Source organism: Macrotis lagotis, chromosome 7 (genome assembly GCF_037893015.1).
Source record: "Macrotis lagotis isolate mMagLag1 chromosome 7, bilby.v1.9.chrom.fasta, whole genome shotgun sequence".
NCBI classification, from domain to species: domain Eukaryota; kingdom Metazoa; phylum Chordata; class Mammalia; order Peramelemorphia; family Peramelidae; genus Macrotis; species Macrotis lagotis.
Genome location: NC_133664.1, coordinates 6,287,432 through 6,306,121, shown reverse-complemented (window position 1 = coordinate 6,306,121; position 18,690 = coordinate 6,287,432). Strand labels below are relative to the sequence as shown.

General features: G+C 39.9%; 1 protein-coding gene and 1 pseudogene across 2 annotated transcripts in view; one reads left to right on the top strand and one right to left on the bottom strand.

Moving 5' to 3' along the window:
* DGKB (diacylglycerol kinase beta) overlaps nt 1-18,690 on the top strand; it is a 556,198-nt gene that overhangs the window by 424,812 nt on the left and 112,696 nt on the right. For both annotated transcript variants that reach the window (XM_074195405.1, XM_074195404.1), the window contains one exon: nt 2,940-3,135. In XM_074195405.1, the coding sequence (XP_074051506.1) occupies nt 2,940-3,135 (196 nt within the window). The remainder of the gene's footprint in view (nt 1-2,939; nt 3,136-18,690) is intronic.
* Nucleotides 7,632-8,501, bottom strand: LOC141494328 (glucosamine-6-phosphate deaminase 1 pseudogene; annotated as a pseudogene).

The following is an 18,690-nucleotide window of genomic DNA, read 5'->3' as shown; positions in this document are numbered from 1 at the left end:
GAAGGAAGCAAGACCCAAAAGAGAGAAAACAGATAGTCACAGTGTACAGTCATGTTTTCCAACTCTCACATCTCAATCTGTTAGGACTGTCAAAGGAGGAGGGGGGCAGAGACTTGTCTTTGTAGAGTCTTCCTCTCTGGATGAACAAAAGAAACCCTCTTTTACTAATTCTGAAAGTAACTCATCCCAGCAGGGGTGGGAGGCCTAGTCAAATAATTGTCTTAGTATCCTGCCTGCTGTGCTCAATATTGAGTGAAAATGGAAGCCAGGCCCCTGAACCATCCTATTTCACAATTCCTCTGTTATTTAAATAATTCGAACTGGTTTGGGGGACGCCAGACCTTTATAAATTAACAGCAGGGAAATACCAAAGGTGTCAGATTGCATATTTATCATCTTTTTTGTGTAACACTTAAATATGTATTAAGAAGTGACTGACATAAATTAGGCAGATTTCAGAAGCCACAGGCCGGAGCTTGTCGAGGACCCCCTTCTGCTTGACATTTCATCCTTGTCAAAGATCAAATTATTTTAATTTAGGCTGCAAATTATAAGGAATGAAGACTTCTTTGTGGGAATTCCCTGTGGTAATCTGACTTTTGTTGTTACTGCTGCTTGTCAGTGTGCAAAAGATATAATATGCATGCAAATAAGGTTAAAAACTATGTACTATCTAATTATCCAGCCAGTACATTCCACTTGAAGCCAGTGGGAGGTCTGACACACAGTATGTGTTTGATTCTTTGAGGCCTGCAGGCTATTTACACAAGATTACTTTTAATTATGAAATTAATATCTGTTTATCTAGAATGTATAGCGGTAAGTGAGGATACACATGAGGAGAATTTTTTAGTAAAATAAATCATCTTCATTTAATACATAAAAAGGGGGGAAAAATCACTTGGCCTCTGAAAAAGACCTGCAAAGACCTTACTTTCACCCCTGTTGAAACAAATGGAATGAAAAGTTGGCACTTTCTCACTTGTCTCTTCCCACCTCTGCCAAGGGGGTCCATTATGGGTTGTTCTGGCCTCCACTTTGGGTTTGGGGAGCATGATGGGATTGTTGCATTCTTTTTATAGAGAAGGGAGGAAGACTTGGAACACTGAACATTTTTTTCCTTTTGAATCTAAGCAGGAGTTCTTTTTAAAGACTAAGAGAAATAAGTAGCATCACACAAATGAGATGTGATATGTGCATGGGACATCCCCAGGGTAACCTCTTTCTCAAGGTTTAACAAAGAAGAATTCCCGAAAAGTTAAAAGCAAAACATGATATGCTGAAAAGAATGTTTCCAATTCATTTGCACTGAATAAATGGGGAATCATCTTTTTTGGGGAGGGAGATTCCAAACTTCTTTAATTGATTCATTCTGAGCATCAAACAAGTGGGGGGGGGAAAGACATATTATGAAAACAACAGAGCCATTTGCTTTGCCTTGTTGCATTGCAAGGCTAGATTAGGGTCCCTGAAAGGTAATGGGGGCTAATAAAAGGCATACTGGTTCATAGGGGAGAAGATCTGACTTTGAACTAGGGCTCCATGTTGGGACTGAAGCAAGTCATTTCCCAAATCTGGTCGGGTTTCTTTGCTATAAAATTTTGTAATTGAACCAGATGATTTCTAACATCCTTTAAAATTTTACATCTTTTGATCCTTAACTCCAACTAATTTGCTTTGAGAGGTTCTTTATGTGGGGTCTGTGGACATGTTAGAGAAGCAGATGAATAGATAGATAGATAGATAGATAGATAGATAGATAGATAGATAGATAGATAGATAGATACAGTAAAAGAACTAATAGAATGAAAATAGCATTATTTTCATATAACTGGTTTTCTTTGTCACATAAGACATTTGATTTTATGTTTATACTACAGCTTTTCTGAGAAGGCTTCATCCACCTATCAGATACCCAAAAGAAGATCAAGAACCCCTTCTGTCCTTTACCTTCAAAACTCAATAAGAATGTATTTTAGAACTTTTTCTTGTTCTGCTCAATTAATTTCAAGCTACCTGAATTAATTTACTTTACTGAGCACTTTGGCAGAATCATCCTCATATACATGACTGAGACTCTCCTTTGTGCTCTTCCCTCTGACTGAGACATACCATCTCCCTCCTCCTTACCTTATCTCCCCAGGGGTTAAGTACCAGTCTAGTCCAATACAAGCCCCTCCAAGCAATGCCCCCTGATCCAGTCAGTGAAAAGGGTTTCAAAACTTCTTTATGTATGGAAGTTACCATGGCACCTTGGGTGGATCCCTCTAAGGATCCTGAGTCTACACGCCTTACTCATTATTTGTCTCTGTTATGTTTCTCTTTCTAGACTGTAAGCTCTTAGAGGCCAGGGCCCTAGCCTTTGTTTCACTCATCTTTGTATCTCACACTGCTTTTATTCCACTGCCTTGTGTGCACTACATGCTCCGAAAAAGTCTACTGAAGGATGAGTGACTGAAGAAGTAAATGCTTCGCTAGTCAGAGTGTGAGCTCCCTGAGCACTTTGGCAGAATCATCCTCATTCCACCCCTTCCTCATTGCTTTGTATCCAACTGATACTCAACAAAAGCTTCTGATGAAGCCCAAAACCAGACAGCCCAAAGGCTGGAAGGTGATAATGGCCAGTTCATCTAGACTATGACCTGGTAGCCATCGGATGGGGAGAGGAGATGGGGTGGGGGGGGGGGGAATGGACAGCCAGATTTGAGCAATTGAATTCAAAGAAATTTCATCTCAAAGCTAATGTGATCCTTCTTCAATTCACATTTTGGATAATCAGATGGTCTTGAAAGATTGAAATGCAAGCTAATGGATGAAAATTGTCTCGTTACAATAATGAAAACAGGATAGCAGAAGAAAAATAAACTGAGAATACAGATCAAAAATTCAGGCTTTTCTATTTTTTTCTCCCTTTTCCCTTTGTCACTTTTTCCAATCAGTGTGATGGCGTGCAGCTAGACCTAATAAACATCTCCCTGGAAGGAATTGCTATTTTGAATATTCCCAGCATGCATGGAGGATCCAATCTTTGGGGAGAGACCAAAAGAAGGCGCAGTCATCGCCGAATTGAAAAGAAGGGGTCAGACAAGAGAACAGCTCTCACTGATGTCAAGGAGCTAAAGTTTGCAATTCAAGGTAAGTTTTCCAAGCTTCTTCTGAATCGGCATGTAATTTATTACTCGTCTGCATCACCGACTTTTCTAATTGAGAAGTTTTTAATGTTTCATAATAAATAACATATTCATGTTTACTTGATCATCATATTGTCTGAATAGCATCTGTGATTATAGAACATCACAATAGAAGTTTAAAACATCGTGTAAATTAGACTAAATTGGTCATTTATTCTTTCTTTCCATTATTCTTCTCTGGTAAAACAACAGGGGATAAGGCTTCTCATCCCCCAAGGAGGTCACATTCATGTGAGGATTTCTTAGATAATAAAATGTTAGCCTCTGCTATTAAGATGTTTGCCATACTCCTTGAACAAAGTAATCATCTGAAATTGAATGAACCTCAAGTAGAGAAAAATATTCTCTTTCTGTTGGCATCGGCTTAGATGCCGCATCCCAAGAATCAAGGGGAACGTGGATAAATCTATGAGGTGAGAAAAGACAGGCAGAGTTATGGGAGAAACATGAGTTTTTTCCTGGCTTTCTCTTAAGTTGAGGCAAAAACATGGAATCTCTACCATTTATCTATCAGAATCCTGAAGTATTACAGACAATAGGTGAGGGCTGGTGTCAAGATATTTGGAGTCGCTGCTAACAGGCTGTGCTCTGGGCTTGGCAAAACAAAGATCCTTTGCATTCTGGTCGAGCTCCCCTTGGATAACCTCAGCCCCAGGAAAATCCCAGAATTACTTCCTTGCCAGCATTTAGTGGTCCCTGAGCTTGGACAAGCATGAAGTCCAGAGTACTATGGTTCAGGATCAAAGGCAATATTCAAAATGGAAAATAACACCACCACCAACAACCCAACCTATCTTTTAACCTAAGTGATTTTACTTTTGAGAATGACCTTTCTGTTCCTTTTCAGAGAATCCTTAAGTCTGTGGCTATTTGTCACCTAGAAAAATGTTTCCCTTCATATTTGACATGAACAATCTGGGAGTTCTGGCATCCTTCCCTCATTGGGGACCCTGGGTCCTGGGTGTAAAACTATCCTTCCCAATGCCAAATTTCTCCTGGACCTTTGTTCACTGAACTCTTTGACCCTAGAGAGTCAGGAGCAAGAGGTCCCCCAGAGGGTGAACTCAACCAGAGCTCGAAGGACTGTCCTCCTAAGGAGAGGCCAGTGGTAGAGTCGTTTCAGTTATGTCTGACCCTTCATGTCCCCATTTGGGATTTTCTCGGCAAAAATACTGGAGCAGTTTGCTGTTTCTTTCTCCAGTTCATTATGCAGATGACAAACTGAAGCCACAAGGGTTGCTTTGATCAGGATGTATCTGAGGCTAGATTTGAACTCATGAAAGATGAATCTTCCTGCTCTCATGGTAAAAGTTATCCAAGAATAGTCCTTGGGAATATTCATTTTCCTCTGTGTATGTATTTAGTGGTTCTGTAGCTCTTGCAGGCACACTCCTGACTGTTGCCAGAGCTTGGTGGCTATATAATGGGACCTTCTGAGGACAGTGGTCACCCCCCACCCAGACCTGTTTCAGGGCTTTTCTTTGTTTTATTTTGATTTTTGCAGGAGTTTTATATCCAAATACTATCTTGAAATATACCTCTACCTCCCCAAAACATGAACCTTCTTTTCAGGTATGGAAAAATGATCTTCAATCTGGTGGGTGGATCTGATCTTGTCCATAGCATTGCATTTTCAGGTGTCTCCCCCACTTATTGTGAGCTGCTCAAGGGAAGTGGATTGTTCCTGATGTTTTGTGGGGGAGATTATCCCCAGTCCTTATCCCAGGCCTGGCCTATCTTGGCTTGTTGACTGGCCCTGAGTTGCTCAGGGCCTCGATGTGTCTTGCTTTTTAGGGGGGCACCCAGACATAAGACTGGAGGTTCCCATTTGGAGAAGAGACCCCCCCCAGCCTACTCTAATCCTATCAATGCCAAGGGAGCAGATGCACATGGAGGCTGCCAAGGAGGAATGTGTTAGATTGTTTGTTTATTTGTTTGTTTTCCCATCTCCAAATGGGATGAGAGAGGCAGAAGCAGCCTCTGAAAAGGATAGAATCAGGTCAGAAATGAACAATAGACATGATGGTTTTGCTAACTCAGGCTCCATGAATCATTCCTGGGCCAGGCCAGTTGGCCTTCACGCCCGAAGAAGACCCTGACATCAGGGAGGTGATGCCATGATAAGCAAGTGGATTGGATATGAGTCGGGGAGCTGTGCTACATCAACCAGCCTCACCGTCTCCTCTGGGTCCAGTGGCCAGCCTGAAGATGGCCCTGGATGAAAGCCAGTCAGGGTTAAGTACCCAAGCTCACACAGCTACTCAGTGTTGAGTGTCTGAGATGCATTCGAACTCAGGTCCTTCTGGCTCCAGGGTTTATCCACTGTACAACCTAGCTGCCAAGGTCACATTTTACTTCAAGGGAAGTTGGCTCACAGTATTGAATAAGGTCCCTGACCTGGGGATGAGGCCAATATGCATCTGTGCTCTTGTCACTGTTATCTAGTTTATTAATAGAAAGCAATATTTTCATTCAAACACATTTCTCAAGGACACAGCAAGGCTTCAATCAAGTGAACCCTTGCTCTGAGCTTTGGGTCTTTGATGATCCTGAGATTTACATTTGACTTTCAGTTGTAGGTCACATGTCTGCTTCTCTTTGGAAGATGTGCCCAGAAGACCCCCCCCCCCATACCCCACTCCCATTGGTACTAGCAGCCAGGCATTTTGAATGGTGGTAATGCATTCAATGGTCATCAAAAGAATCACAATTTTCAGTCTAAATAAATCCTGCCTTTCCCCCATCAGACTTTTGCAAAGTCACTTGACTCTCACTTCAGACCTAAACCTTTCTCAGTACCCACAGGTGCCCCATCCCCCCTAGTTCAGACCCTTGCCACATCTTGTCTCCAGTGGAAGTGACCTCATCATCAGTTTCTGGGGAGGGGTCAGTTCAGATAAGTGCAAAGTTCCAAGCATGGTAGCTGGGAGGTCAGGGTTATGTGTAGGAGTGTGTGTGTGTGTGTGTGTGTGTGTGTGTGTGTGTGTGTGTGTGGCTGGGGGTTGTATGAAGGTGGTAGGCAAGGGAGGATGTAAAAATGACATCTTCCAGAATTGTTAGTTAGAGCCCCAACCAGGTGAAGGGAAGTAACATGAGATCAGCCTGGGGAAACAGAGTAAAGCAGTCTGAAGACTTTAAATCCCAAGTTAAGGAGTTTCTATTTTATATTAGAAGCTCCAGGAAGTCAGTGAATGTTGTTGAGTCCCAAAGCTCCATGCACAGGCTGAAACTTTAGGGGAAAGTCTTTGGCATTTTCTGGAGCATGGATTGGTAGGTACCAGTCTCCCACCTGACTTATTTTGAACATGCTTCCTGCTCATCTTCCCTCCTAATATATCTGTCCTGATTCAAAGTTCAACTTAGGAGCTACCACCGAAAGGAAACCTTCCCAACCTCCTTTAAAGGGTATTAACCTCCCCTTCATCAGACTGACCTGTCCAGACTTACCTGTGTCCACGTTGTGCAGAGAAATAGAATACAAGCCCCTTGAGGGCAAGCACTATTTCATTTTTTATCATTTTTATCCCCCTATCCTGGGACCTTGAACATGGATGTATTTTTTATTTGAAAATATTAAATTTAATAGAAAATATTACATTATAAACAAATCCATTTATCCATCAGCTTAAAACAGAATTTTTCTAATCTCATATTAGCTAAAATTGAAATACAAGTAGAAAATATAGTATTCAAAAAGTTCTGTCAGAGGCACCTGAATCACTCACAAATTTTTTTTCCCCCAGAAAAGGAGCCAGTAGTAACTTGTCATAGGCACATAAGAGTGAGTGGAATGAGCAACAGTGAAGAGAGAAATAACACTGGGGTATATGACTAGTCACACCTGATGGAGAAAGATCCTAAGGAGCAGAGGACAGTCTACCCGGTCTATGGTCATATCTCCCACAGTGCCCTATACATTGTCTATAATATTACATGACCACAAAGGGAAAGGGTTGGCCTTGTAGTCACAAATCTTAAGAGCGAAACATTCTTGTTGTTCTGCTAAACCCAACTCTAAGAAGTGAAGGGTATGCTGGGAAAGAAAGAGAAGCAAGACTGCCCAGCCTACCTATACTTGTAATCCTGTTGAGGTCCAAAATGCCCACTCTCTCCGGGTCTACTTTTTCATGTTACCATTCTTTTTCTCTCTCCCTGTGCCTTGGGGGTACTTGTATTAGTCATTTTCCTTTATTTAGGTAGAAAATAAGGAAAACCTACTTCAGAGGAAATCAAATTACAGTATAAAACACCCATTTCTGTAAGCTTCAACCCTTACAACTGAATACAGAATATTCATGTACACTCATTTTCAAAGGCAGATAAAACATTGGAGTGGATTGATCAATGAAATAATTTTTTTTTTCCCTAAAGACCTGTTCCCTCAAAGTCTATATGTCTTTGGGGGATTAGACATCTGGTTCCAAGGGCAAGTTAGTCACTCTATGGTTTCTTTGAAGATTGACTTTTCTCAGTTTCTTTTATACTGTACAGTGGTTCCACTAGTTTGTTATGAACAAGCATCAACCCTTTGAAATACTTAACAGTTTTCACTTTAAGCTCCAGTGTAGCATCTTCATCACACACAAATACTGCACAGGGATGCTGCTGGAAGGCAGATACAGTCCACATATGACTAATCCCCTCCTCAATGGCCTTGTACAATGCAAATGCCTTGTGGGCTCCCATAATTAGGACTACAATCTCTCTGGCATCCATGACTGTACCCACACCCACAGTCAGAACCATCGTAGGGACTTTTGAGAGATCTCCATTGAAGAACCGGGAATTGGCTAGGATGGTATCCATGGCCAGAGTCTTCACTCGAGTTTTGGACACCAGACTTGAGCCAAGTTCGTTGCATGCGATGTGCCCATCAGGACCAATACCTCCAAGAAAAAGCTCAATCCCTCCAGCTTCCTCCATCTTCTTTTCAAAAGCATCACATTCTGCCTGCAGATCAGTTGCATTTCCATCGAGGATATGGGTGTTTGTAGGGCAAATGTCAATGTGCTTGAAGAAATTGTTCCACATGAAAGAATGGTAGCTCTCAGGATGATCACGTGGGAGGCCCACATACTCATCCATGCGAAATGTCTTCACGTACTTGAAGGAGAGGTCCCCATTCTTACAATACTGGATCAGCTTCTTGTAGCACTCAAGAGGAGTATTCCCTGTAGGAAGTCCCAAAATGAAATACTTGTTGGGTCCCAGACCAAACTGAATAATTCGATTTCTAATATATTTGGCAGCCCATTCACTAGCCTGAAGGTAATCTTCTAGAATGATGAGCTTCATTGTGCCTTCCGCTCTGCGCCGCCGGCTCCTGTGCTGCCCAGGCCTCTGCGGGCTGCTCCTCCGCTAACATGAATGTATTTAATGAACACGTTTTGGATTAGCCAGGCCAGAGCTTAACCCAGACACAACTTTATACCCAGGAAGTGGCTAGGGAGACAACCCCAACCCTAAAGAGCAGCTAGGTGGCACAATGGATAGAGCACCAGCCTTGGAGTCAGGTGGATGGGAGTTCGAATCCAGCCTCAGAGACTTAACACTTATTGACTGTGTAACACTTAACCCTGACTGCCTCGTATCCAAGGTCATCTCCAGTCAACCTGATTCCTGTCTGACCACTGGACCAAATGACTCAGAGGAGAAAGTGAGGCTGGTGACTTACCACAGCCCCACCACCACCACCACTCCAATCCCATTCATGTGCTTGTCATAGCATCACCTCCCTGATGTCATGGCCTCCTGTGAGAATGAAGGACAAACATTATCAGAATACTCAGAAAAGAAGGAAAGAATTGGGCAAATTGAAGTGCACTCTTCAGATGGGACTGGATCAACATCTCCTTTCATGTGATGGAAATACTGAAAGTAGATTTAGTCCAGTTCCTCATGAAGGAAGTATTCCCCATGCTGATACATGTACATGTATGGAGGGAGAGAGAGAGAGAGAGAGAGAGAGAGAGAGAGAGAGAGAGATTATACCTATATGTGTGTATGTATACAAGACAAAATAAAAACACTAAAATATTTTGATCTGACCCCAAAATTTGATGCTACACTTCTTGCCTGAGATCTCTTTTGGTGGGAGTGTATGTTAATGTTGCCAATCAGTAGCCATTTATTAATCTCCTTCTGTGGCCCAGGAGCTATGCTAGGCTATTGGGAATTAAAGACAAAAGTGAAGACTGTCTTCTGGGGGGACAAACAAAGTGGTTTACATGTGATCCAGAAATCAATAGGGAGCCACTGAGGTTTATTGAGTTGGAGACAAACATGATCAGACCTGCACTTTAGGAAAATCCCTGAGCTAGATTTGAGGTGAGGAGAGCCTTAAAGAAGGGGACAAGTTACTGGCTTCAATTTCTCAAACTAACTATCCCCCTCCCCAGGGATTATGAGAATATGCCTGTGAACTCGGAAAGGAAGAGGGTTCATTAATGTCTTTATAGTTTCAGAACCTGAAAATACTGAACTTTGTTATCACCCAGACTACTGCTCAATGGCATTTAATAGCTAAGAGCCTGACACTTCCTAGGCTTGGAGAAGATGGACTTAATCTAAATGGGATAGAAATGGACATTTGTTATCCATTATTACCAATTTTACTCAATGCTTTCTGGGTTACTTGGGGTAATTTAGAACTGGCTAAATAGAAATGCAATCTTCATTTTAGAGCTGAAGATGATACATTTGGCATTCAAACACAATTTCCAAGCATTTAAATTCAGTGATTAAATCAATTACATTTAGAAGCATGAAAAGCATTGCATACTGTATTATTTTACCTGGATGCAAAAATTAGGGAGAAAAAAAGATTATGGCAATTTGGTTGTCCCATTTCTAAAAAGAAAAATCAAAGTGTCTACTAGTGCTACTTTGAGAACATGGGTTGGATAGAAGTTAATTCAAATATTTTCCATCATACGGTCTTTAAAGGAAACTTTTCCCTTTTATCTCCCCCACCCCATCTGTGATATTTAAAATAGATCTACATTGAAAATGATCAGTTCATCATATAAATGGTAGCATGTTATTAATAAAACATATTGGATCACAAAATTACTGGTTTATATTGAAAACTGAATCAGCCTACAGTCTTCAGTTTCTTGATATAACTCCTCCCACCCCTCTGCCTGCCTCCACCCCCAAGAGGATTTCCAATAATTTCATTAAAATTGAAGAAAGACCTAAAGAATAGGAACTTGGAGCAAACAAGATATTGACCTTGTCCATAAAATTGACATTTTATCATTTTTCAGAATTTGAGGTCAGATTGACCTTCATTACTTTAAATTCCTTATATGGAATCACAGATATTTGAAACTCAGCGTGGTAGGGGGATTAAGAGGTCACCTAGTCTAACCTGAAAATGAATCCTTGCTACAGTGCACATGTGGTCACCCAGAGCCCTTGATGGATGTCATTCAATGAGGAGGAAGTCCTTGCCTTTCCAGGCCATGTGTAGCTCCAATTGGTAAGAAGACCCTCTTTGCAACAACCTTAAATTTGCTTTTTTACTTCTATATTTGTTCTACACTCTTTGGCCCTCCTATACCCACCATTTGAAGGTCTAATATTTACACTGGGTCAGCTAAATAAATACTGAAGCCTAATCAGGAATACAGGAGAGCTGATTGTTAAGTTTTCTACAAACATCTACAAATCTGAAGATGACTATCACTTAAAAGTGATCCAAAAAGTATGAATGCAGATTAGACTTAAAAGCTGTCCATCCATTCATTTCTTTTTCTCTGGAGAGGCAGGTGTTAAACATTTCTGTGCCCACTGCTGAATATGAGTAACTGAAAGGGCATGGAAGAGAATCAGATAAAAGGGAGAAGAATGACTGCACTAGCCCAGGAGTCCACCAAGAAAACCCATGTTGGAGACTATGGGATCCTGAGGACAGCAGGGACCATTTGCAAGATATCTCAGGGAGGGAAAATTCTGGAAAGAAAGGAAGACTTTCTCAATTCATCATCATAAGAATGATCTTCTCCAGGGTCAAGCTTATTCTTGATGAAAACATGAGAAGGGATAAACAGCAGTGACTCACAAAAGATTTTCCATAGCAGACTACATCTTCACAGTTTTGCTATTGACTGATAGATGCTGAGGAGGCAACATCCCATTGGGATTCATATTTTGTTAACTTTTTTTTAGTTGAAGTAGTGAAACAAACTTAACCTTTCCTTTTCTGGAAGAATGAATGGTGGTATTTTGAGCCATAAGAAATGACAAATGTAAGGAATCCAGGGAAAGATGGAATAACATCTAGGAACTGATAAAGAATAAAGTCATAGAGTCAAGAAAACAACATGAACAATGACTATAATGATGAGAGTAACAATGCCTACTATTGGGGCAGCTAAGGTGGCACAATGGATAGAGCATTGGCCCCGGAGTCAGGAGGACCCAAGTTCAAATCCAGCCTCAGACACCTAATAATTGCCTAGTTGTGTAACTTTGGGCAAGTCACTTAACCCCATTGCCTTAAATAAAAATGTTAAAACAAAATGCCCACTATTTAAATAATACTTACTATGAACCAGACACTGTTCTAAGTACTTTGCAAATTATTCCAATTTTCACAATAACACTGGAATTTTATCCCCACTTTATAGTTGAGGAAAGTGAGACAAATAGAGGTTAAATGGCTTGTCCAAAGTTACACAGCTAAGTATCTGAGGTCAGATTTGAACTATCTACCTGATTCTAGACCCAGTGTTCCATCTACTACACCCCCTCGCTACCTGCAATAAAACCATAATTATACTGCATAAGCATCGCTATAGAGAAAAGGGGGGGAAAAATGTACCTTCCTCCTTTTATTGAATGGGTGGGGTCCTATGACTATGAAATGTTGATATACTGCCCATTGATCTAGAAACTTTCTTTATATCAATGGGCAAATAAAATCTTTTTTTTTAGTGATGAAAATGCATATTAAAAGGTTCTTGTCCACTAAAGGATCTCATGATAAATGCAAATAAATCTTTGTTTAGAGGCCCAATGATAATTAACATCAATCATGATTAACATGAAGGATATGTGCTCTACAGCAAAGATGTTGGCTAATATCATGGAGGATATCCTGTGCAAAGACCAAGCCATTGCTCCAAGCTGGTGAGATCCTCTGGATTCCTTCATCTCCAAATCTGATTGCATCAAGGATCAGAACACTGCAAGCTTTCTCTGGAGAGATTTCTGAAGACCCAGAAGAGAAAAGTCTATCAATCCATGAATGAAATAATGATTAGATGATAAATGTCTGTTAATCTAATTAACTTGAAAAGACTAAGAACACAAAGAAAGTGGAAATCAGTCTCTGACTTTAAGCAGCTTATATTTTAGTTGGGGAAGGGGCCAGAGTTCTGTCAGAAGGAACTAGAGATGGGCAAGACTTCCTGTAAGGGATAGCAAAGGAGCTGAGTCTTGAAGGAAACTCAAGATTTCAAGAAGGAGATGTGAGGAAAGGGTCTCTGCCAGACTTGAGAGGCACAGAAGTCGAATGTGTGATGCTGAGTCGAGGCAAACTCCAAGGAGGCCAGTTGGCTGGGACAGAAAGTGTGTTAATGGAAAGAATGAGCAATAAACCTCATAACATAGACTAGATCCAGATTGTAAATGTATGAGCAGTTTGTATTTTATCCTAAAGATAAAAGGGAACCAGTAACAGTTGTTTACAGGGAAATGGCCTGGTCAGATTATTTTGGTGGTTTTATGAGGTTTCTGTTGAAGGTGGGGGGAGACAGAAAAGGAGTCTAATGAAGGAGTCTAGGTAAGAGGTGAAGAGAATCTGAACAAAGGGAATTGTTGTGGGTGAGGGGAGAAAATGCCTGCTGGGAGAGATGAAAATCAGGAAGAAGAGTCAGGATTTAGCCATTGAGTCTATATGGAGAATATGGGAGAGGGATGAGTCAAAGGGGATTCAAACATTGTACTGGAAAGATGATGATACCTCTAACAAATATAGGGAAGACTGCAAGATGATACAGGAGCCCAAGAGAAAGAATAAGAATGGATATGAAAACCTAAGACTTCTCTCCAAAGAAGGTACTAGAATCCATGGAAGCTGAGAAGATCAGCTAGAGATAGTAAAGAGATGGAAGAGAACTTAGCAGAGTGACTGAGGGTTCACTCCAGTCAAGGACAGGATATGAAGAATATTCATTTATAATGGAAATTAAGCCTATACAATCAGACAAGTGAGGAGAAAGCATTTTAATATGAAGCAAGAAAGTGTGTGTGTGTGTGTGTGTGTGTGTGTGTGTGTGTATGTGTGTATGGAGATGGATGAATGTGTATCTATATGTGGAAAAAAAATGTCCGGTGGCTAATTAGAAATAAAGTTCAAAAAGCCAAAGAGCTTAAGTCCAAGTTCAGACATGGATGAAATTGGAAGTGATCAGATGCCTTCTGCTTGACCATGATTGGTTTGTTTTGGTACAGTGTGCAACTAATTATTGCTGTTGGCTCTTGCTCACTAGAAGAAGGGGAGGGGCAGTTTAGCTATATGGTTACACTAAAGTAGCTGAGCCTCAAAATCCCCTTCCATTAAATGGAAATGATGGGTCTCTTGAAACTTATTTCACAAGGCGACTGGGCAAAGGCCACTTTATCAGTATTAAAAGAACTACAAGAATGAGTCATCAGTGTGCTAGCTTCTTGATAGACATGTAATACAGATTTCCAAGTCTGATAATGATTATTTAGGGGCAGTTTGGTGGTGCAGTGTAGATCGAGCACTGACCTTGGAATCAAGTGGATGTGAGTTCAAACTTGGCCCCAGTCACTTAACATTTACTGTGTGGCCTTGGACAGTTCACTTAACCTTGATTGCCTTGCATGCAGGGTCATCTTCAATCATTCTGATCCATATCTGACCACTGGACCCAGATGGTTCCTGAGGAGAAAGTAATGCTGGTGACTTAGCCCAGTCCCTCCTCACTTAAATCCAACTCACTCATTCGTTGTGGCCTCACCTCCCCCATGTCATGGTCTTCTTCCAGAATGAAGGACAAACAACATCATCATCATGGTTATTTGGTCTAAAACTGTGACTTCATCAGGATGTTGAATTCCCAGTTTGAAAATTCCCTCCACCAATACAGAACAACAACTTTTCTGAGATTTAAAAGCCTTATAATATTTCTTCTTTGTTTATTGACCTTGGTCATACAATGCATATATGTGATAGCTAGGCCTTCCATAAGCTAATTTGTTAAGCACCTACTATATGATGGACAATGTAAGCCCAAAGGATGGCATTATCTGTCAATCTTAGAACACTGGAAAATTGCCAATAATTCTTCTTCCTGACTGTTACCAGACAGCTTTCTCTCTTCCTTGAGACAACCAACCCCACAACCTTGACCTGAACAAACCTGATGGACCTGACCTAATAAGTCCAGGCAATAGGGTATGACATCTGCCTCATCAGGTCCAGGGTTCCCCTTTGAAGTCCTTCTCCTTTTTAGCTTTGGAGCTGACCCGCTACATGGCTCATGGTCTGCTGGGCTTCCCGATTCAAAGAGCCAGATGTGGCTTGCCCAGTGACAAAGTGCCAGGTTATTCAATAATAATAATAATAATATCTGCTACTTCCTTCCTTTGGATACATTTGGAGTTTTGCAAATTAAGCTGTTTTGTGACCTCTTGAGGCAATACCTGTGAGCTGCTTTATGTAATTGGCTATTTATCAAGGAAGGCTCCCTGCAGGAGCTCATGTATTGCCAGCTGTCAGTCACTCAAAAGAAGCAGAAAAACACCATATGTATATGCTGGACTTGTGTATAGGAGGAGCCTCAGGAAACTCTTTCACTACTATTCAATGAACAACTCATTGTTATCCTACATGAAGGTGTGAAAATAAATCGCACTTTATGAACAAAGGAGTTTTTATAATCACTCTAGCTTTCTTTTCCATCATTGAGAGGCTCTTCCTCTTTGATGGAGATTCATTAAAAGAGAGTAATTATGGCCTACTTCACAGATCCACAGAAAGAAAATGTAGCACTGACCAACTCCCATTTTCCTTTGCAGCCACTCATTTCAACAGGTCTATTCAGAATCATCCCCCTTTTTAACCATGTCGAAGCCATCCATTAGTAACAGTGAGACAAGTCAGGGTAGTCTGGGTCAGTGGAAAGAGAAGGGGCAACAGCTATTTACAGAACTCTTAACTTCACAGTTAGAAACCTAGCATGGTCAACAGTGTATTCCAAGAAGATTCAATGCCCTGAAGAAGTGCGCTCCTCTCTTAAGCACTGAGATCTCCATGCACATGTCTTCAGGGACCTCAAGCTTTCAGAGTGGTTCCATTTTCCTGAGTGACCATCCAAAGCACTGGAGGACAGGGGTGGGTGTTTCTATACCAAGGGCTGCAATATATAATAACCCACCATGATATGTACATTCAGCTCTTCATTTGAAGAAGTAAAGGTGGATTATTTAGGATAATGACACTTCTAAGTGTTTGGGGTGTTTTTTGGTTCTTTAGGCTCAAATTGGTATTTTTAAGACAAACTTTATAATTACATACCACAAAAAGAGGCGGAAAAAGAAAAAGCCATTAAATCATATTGCTATGTCGGAGCTATTTAGAGCTCACTATTAATTCCAAGAAGCTAAATATATGAGGGAATATGTATTCCTGGATCACTTTTTGATAATCATTTCTCTTTCTTTTTGGAATTAAAATAAATGTCTATCTTGGTATATGATAGATGGTCAAGTGTCTGAATCCAGTCTTATTCTATCAATCGACATGAAGAGTAAGGAGAATCAATGAGGTATCTGCAATAGCCCAGACCTTGTGCTAAGTTTTGAAGAGAGACAAAGGCAATCTCTATCTTCACTGAGTTTAAAGTCTAGTCAGAGAAGAAAATATAGGTATTTGGACAGACCAACAGAGATTGAGAGAGATAGGGGAAAAGTGACAAAAAGCAAGATGCACAAATGGACATAAGGGGACTATGGAAGAAGAAGCCAGCACCTGAGAATGAAGGAAGACTTCCTTTTACAAGGTGCTACTTGAACCAGACTTTGAATATTAAGGGACAATGATGAGAAAGATAGAATGATTAACATCCATTATAAAGGCAAGGATGAGTTGTTTAGAGTCACATTTAATGAACAGTAGAGGGTCAGTTTGATCTTGTAAGATACATGAAGGGGAATAATATCCAACATAAGAGAGTATGTGGAGAAGCACACTAAATGCCATATAGAAGAGTTTTTATTTGTTCCTAGACATAATAAGAAACTACTGGTACACATTGAGGTTCTCTCCTTCCCCCCACCTTTTTCTACATCTTGTGCTATAATCAAATAAATAGCATCATTACTACTGGAAAGGGATTGCACTTTGACCTCTCTGACCATCCTTGTAGGACCCTAATCTAAATCCTAAAGAGACTACTTCTATATGTCTTCCTCCTATATATGCTGTTGGATTTTCAGAGACTAGAGGAATACTTTTTGTATACTCCATAGGAGATATTCTTTCCATACCCTGGACTATATGACTGTCTAGATCTCTTTGATCTCACATAATCTGTGGCTCTGTGTTGGCTCTTCTGAAAACAATAAGAGACCAGGAACCATCTCATTTTTTCAATTCACGTCACTGACTCTTAGTACATCGACATTCAGTGAGTGTTAATAGATAAATTTAATAATACTTTATTAAATTTTTATTTTCTTTATTCTTTACCAATTTCTTTCTTTTGGTGGATTACAGTAACTGTTAATCCTTATTCTGTTCTTACTATCCTAAAACTTGAAAGTCTATTAATTATGGAATATTATGGTAAACAGTTTCTTCTAGAAATCTAACAGGAAGTAAGAATTCAATGAATTTTATCCCTAATAAAGTGAAAGTTATGATTTCTAGCTGAAAAAATTCCAATTATGAAAAATACTCAAATTTAGCTAGTATATTATTATCTGTGTAGAGTTAAAAGGGATCACAGAGATTTGTTAGAAGATGTTGTTTTTATGAGAAATGTAGAAATAAGGATGAGCACTTATGTAAACAGTTATATTTTTTGAAGTTGTAATTGTTTCTGGATGTTTTATTTCAATATATAGTAAAAGGTTTATATCAATGTGTTTTCTATTTCTTTCCATTTCTTTGTGAGAAAGTATCTTTTAAAATGTTTAAATGAGCCCTTACCTCTTAAATGTTAATCTGTTATTTTCTTGGATAACCTACTTGGCTTGCTGTTGTCATCATCATCATCATCATCATCATCATCATCATCATCATCATTATTAACTTTTCTGTGTCTGAATATTTTCATTTATAAATTATCTTTCTAAACATGACTTTTCATCCAAATGCCTACACAAAAGACAGTAATTAACAAGAAACTATAGCAAGTGTTTTCTTTTCAAAGGAGAGGAAAGAATAAGTTGTTTGTTGAAATGGTAATTCAACTTCCTTTGCAAGTCAGGGAAGTATTCTATAAACAGATATGAATCAGATGTCATATTTGAAGCATGAAGTTTGCCTCATCAAGAATCCAAATTCTCTCACCTCATTGCTAGTCTTCATTGGATGAAGATTTCTTCATTGGTAATTCCTCAGTTCTTGAGAAGATCTATGGTCGCCTTGGTGTAGGTCCTCCAGTCAATAGTTTAGATAACAATATACTCACACCCTTCTACTGAGGAGATCTAAGACATCATGCTACTTCGAAGTATTGAGTCATCCAGATACTACTGGACTAGATTGCTAAGATACGAAGGAGTTGAAAATGGACATCTCTGTGTGTTTCTGAGAATGCTAGTGTCATTGACAGAAACAAGAGAATTATTACCTGAGTTATGTATGGGGGATCTCAACTTTAAAGATTTTAAATATAGGACAAAACTCAAGAAGTCTCCTAGAGACAAGACCAGAGAGCAGGGATTTGGAGCCACAAGAATACAAAGCTTTTCAAGAGAGAATACAATAAGGAGGAAGGAGAAATAAGAACTATGTGAGAAGACAGAGAACCAAAAATGGTAGTGTGCCACAGATATTAAGGCAATTAGCATCTAGGTATTATAGAGAATGAAGGCAGAGATAAACTCTGAGAGTTTTGAGGAAGTTAAGGAAAGAATAAATTGGAAGAAGGTTAGTCAAGTGGAGACCCTGGTTATGAAAATTAGACACAGAAAGGAAGGAAAGGAACAATCTGGTAGCAATAAAGGACAGGTATTCAGAGGAAGCATTTTTTATTGTTTTATTTCGTTTTGTTTATGTTTAAGATGAAGGATAGATAACAGTGTAGGCACTTGCAAAGGTGGAAGGAAAGGAACAGGTAGAACAATGGGTCAGATTGAAAATGTTGGAGATGAAGAAAATGTAGAAGAGATCAGGACTCTTTCAAAAGCACCCTCCCTTACTTTCTCAATTGAGAAAGAGTATTTAGAGTTTAGGGATCTGCTTCCCAAAGGTTCCTGAACTTGACAACAACAAAAAAATACACAGAACAAATTT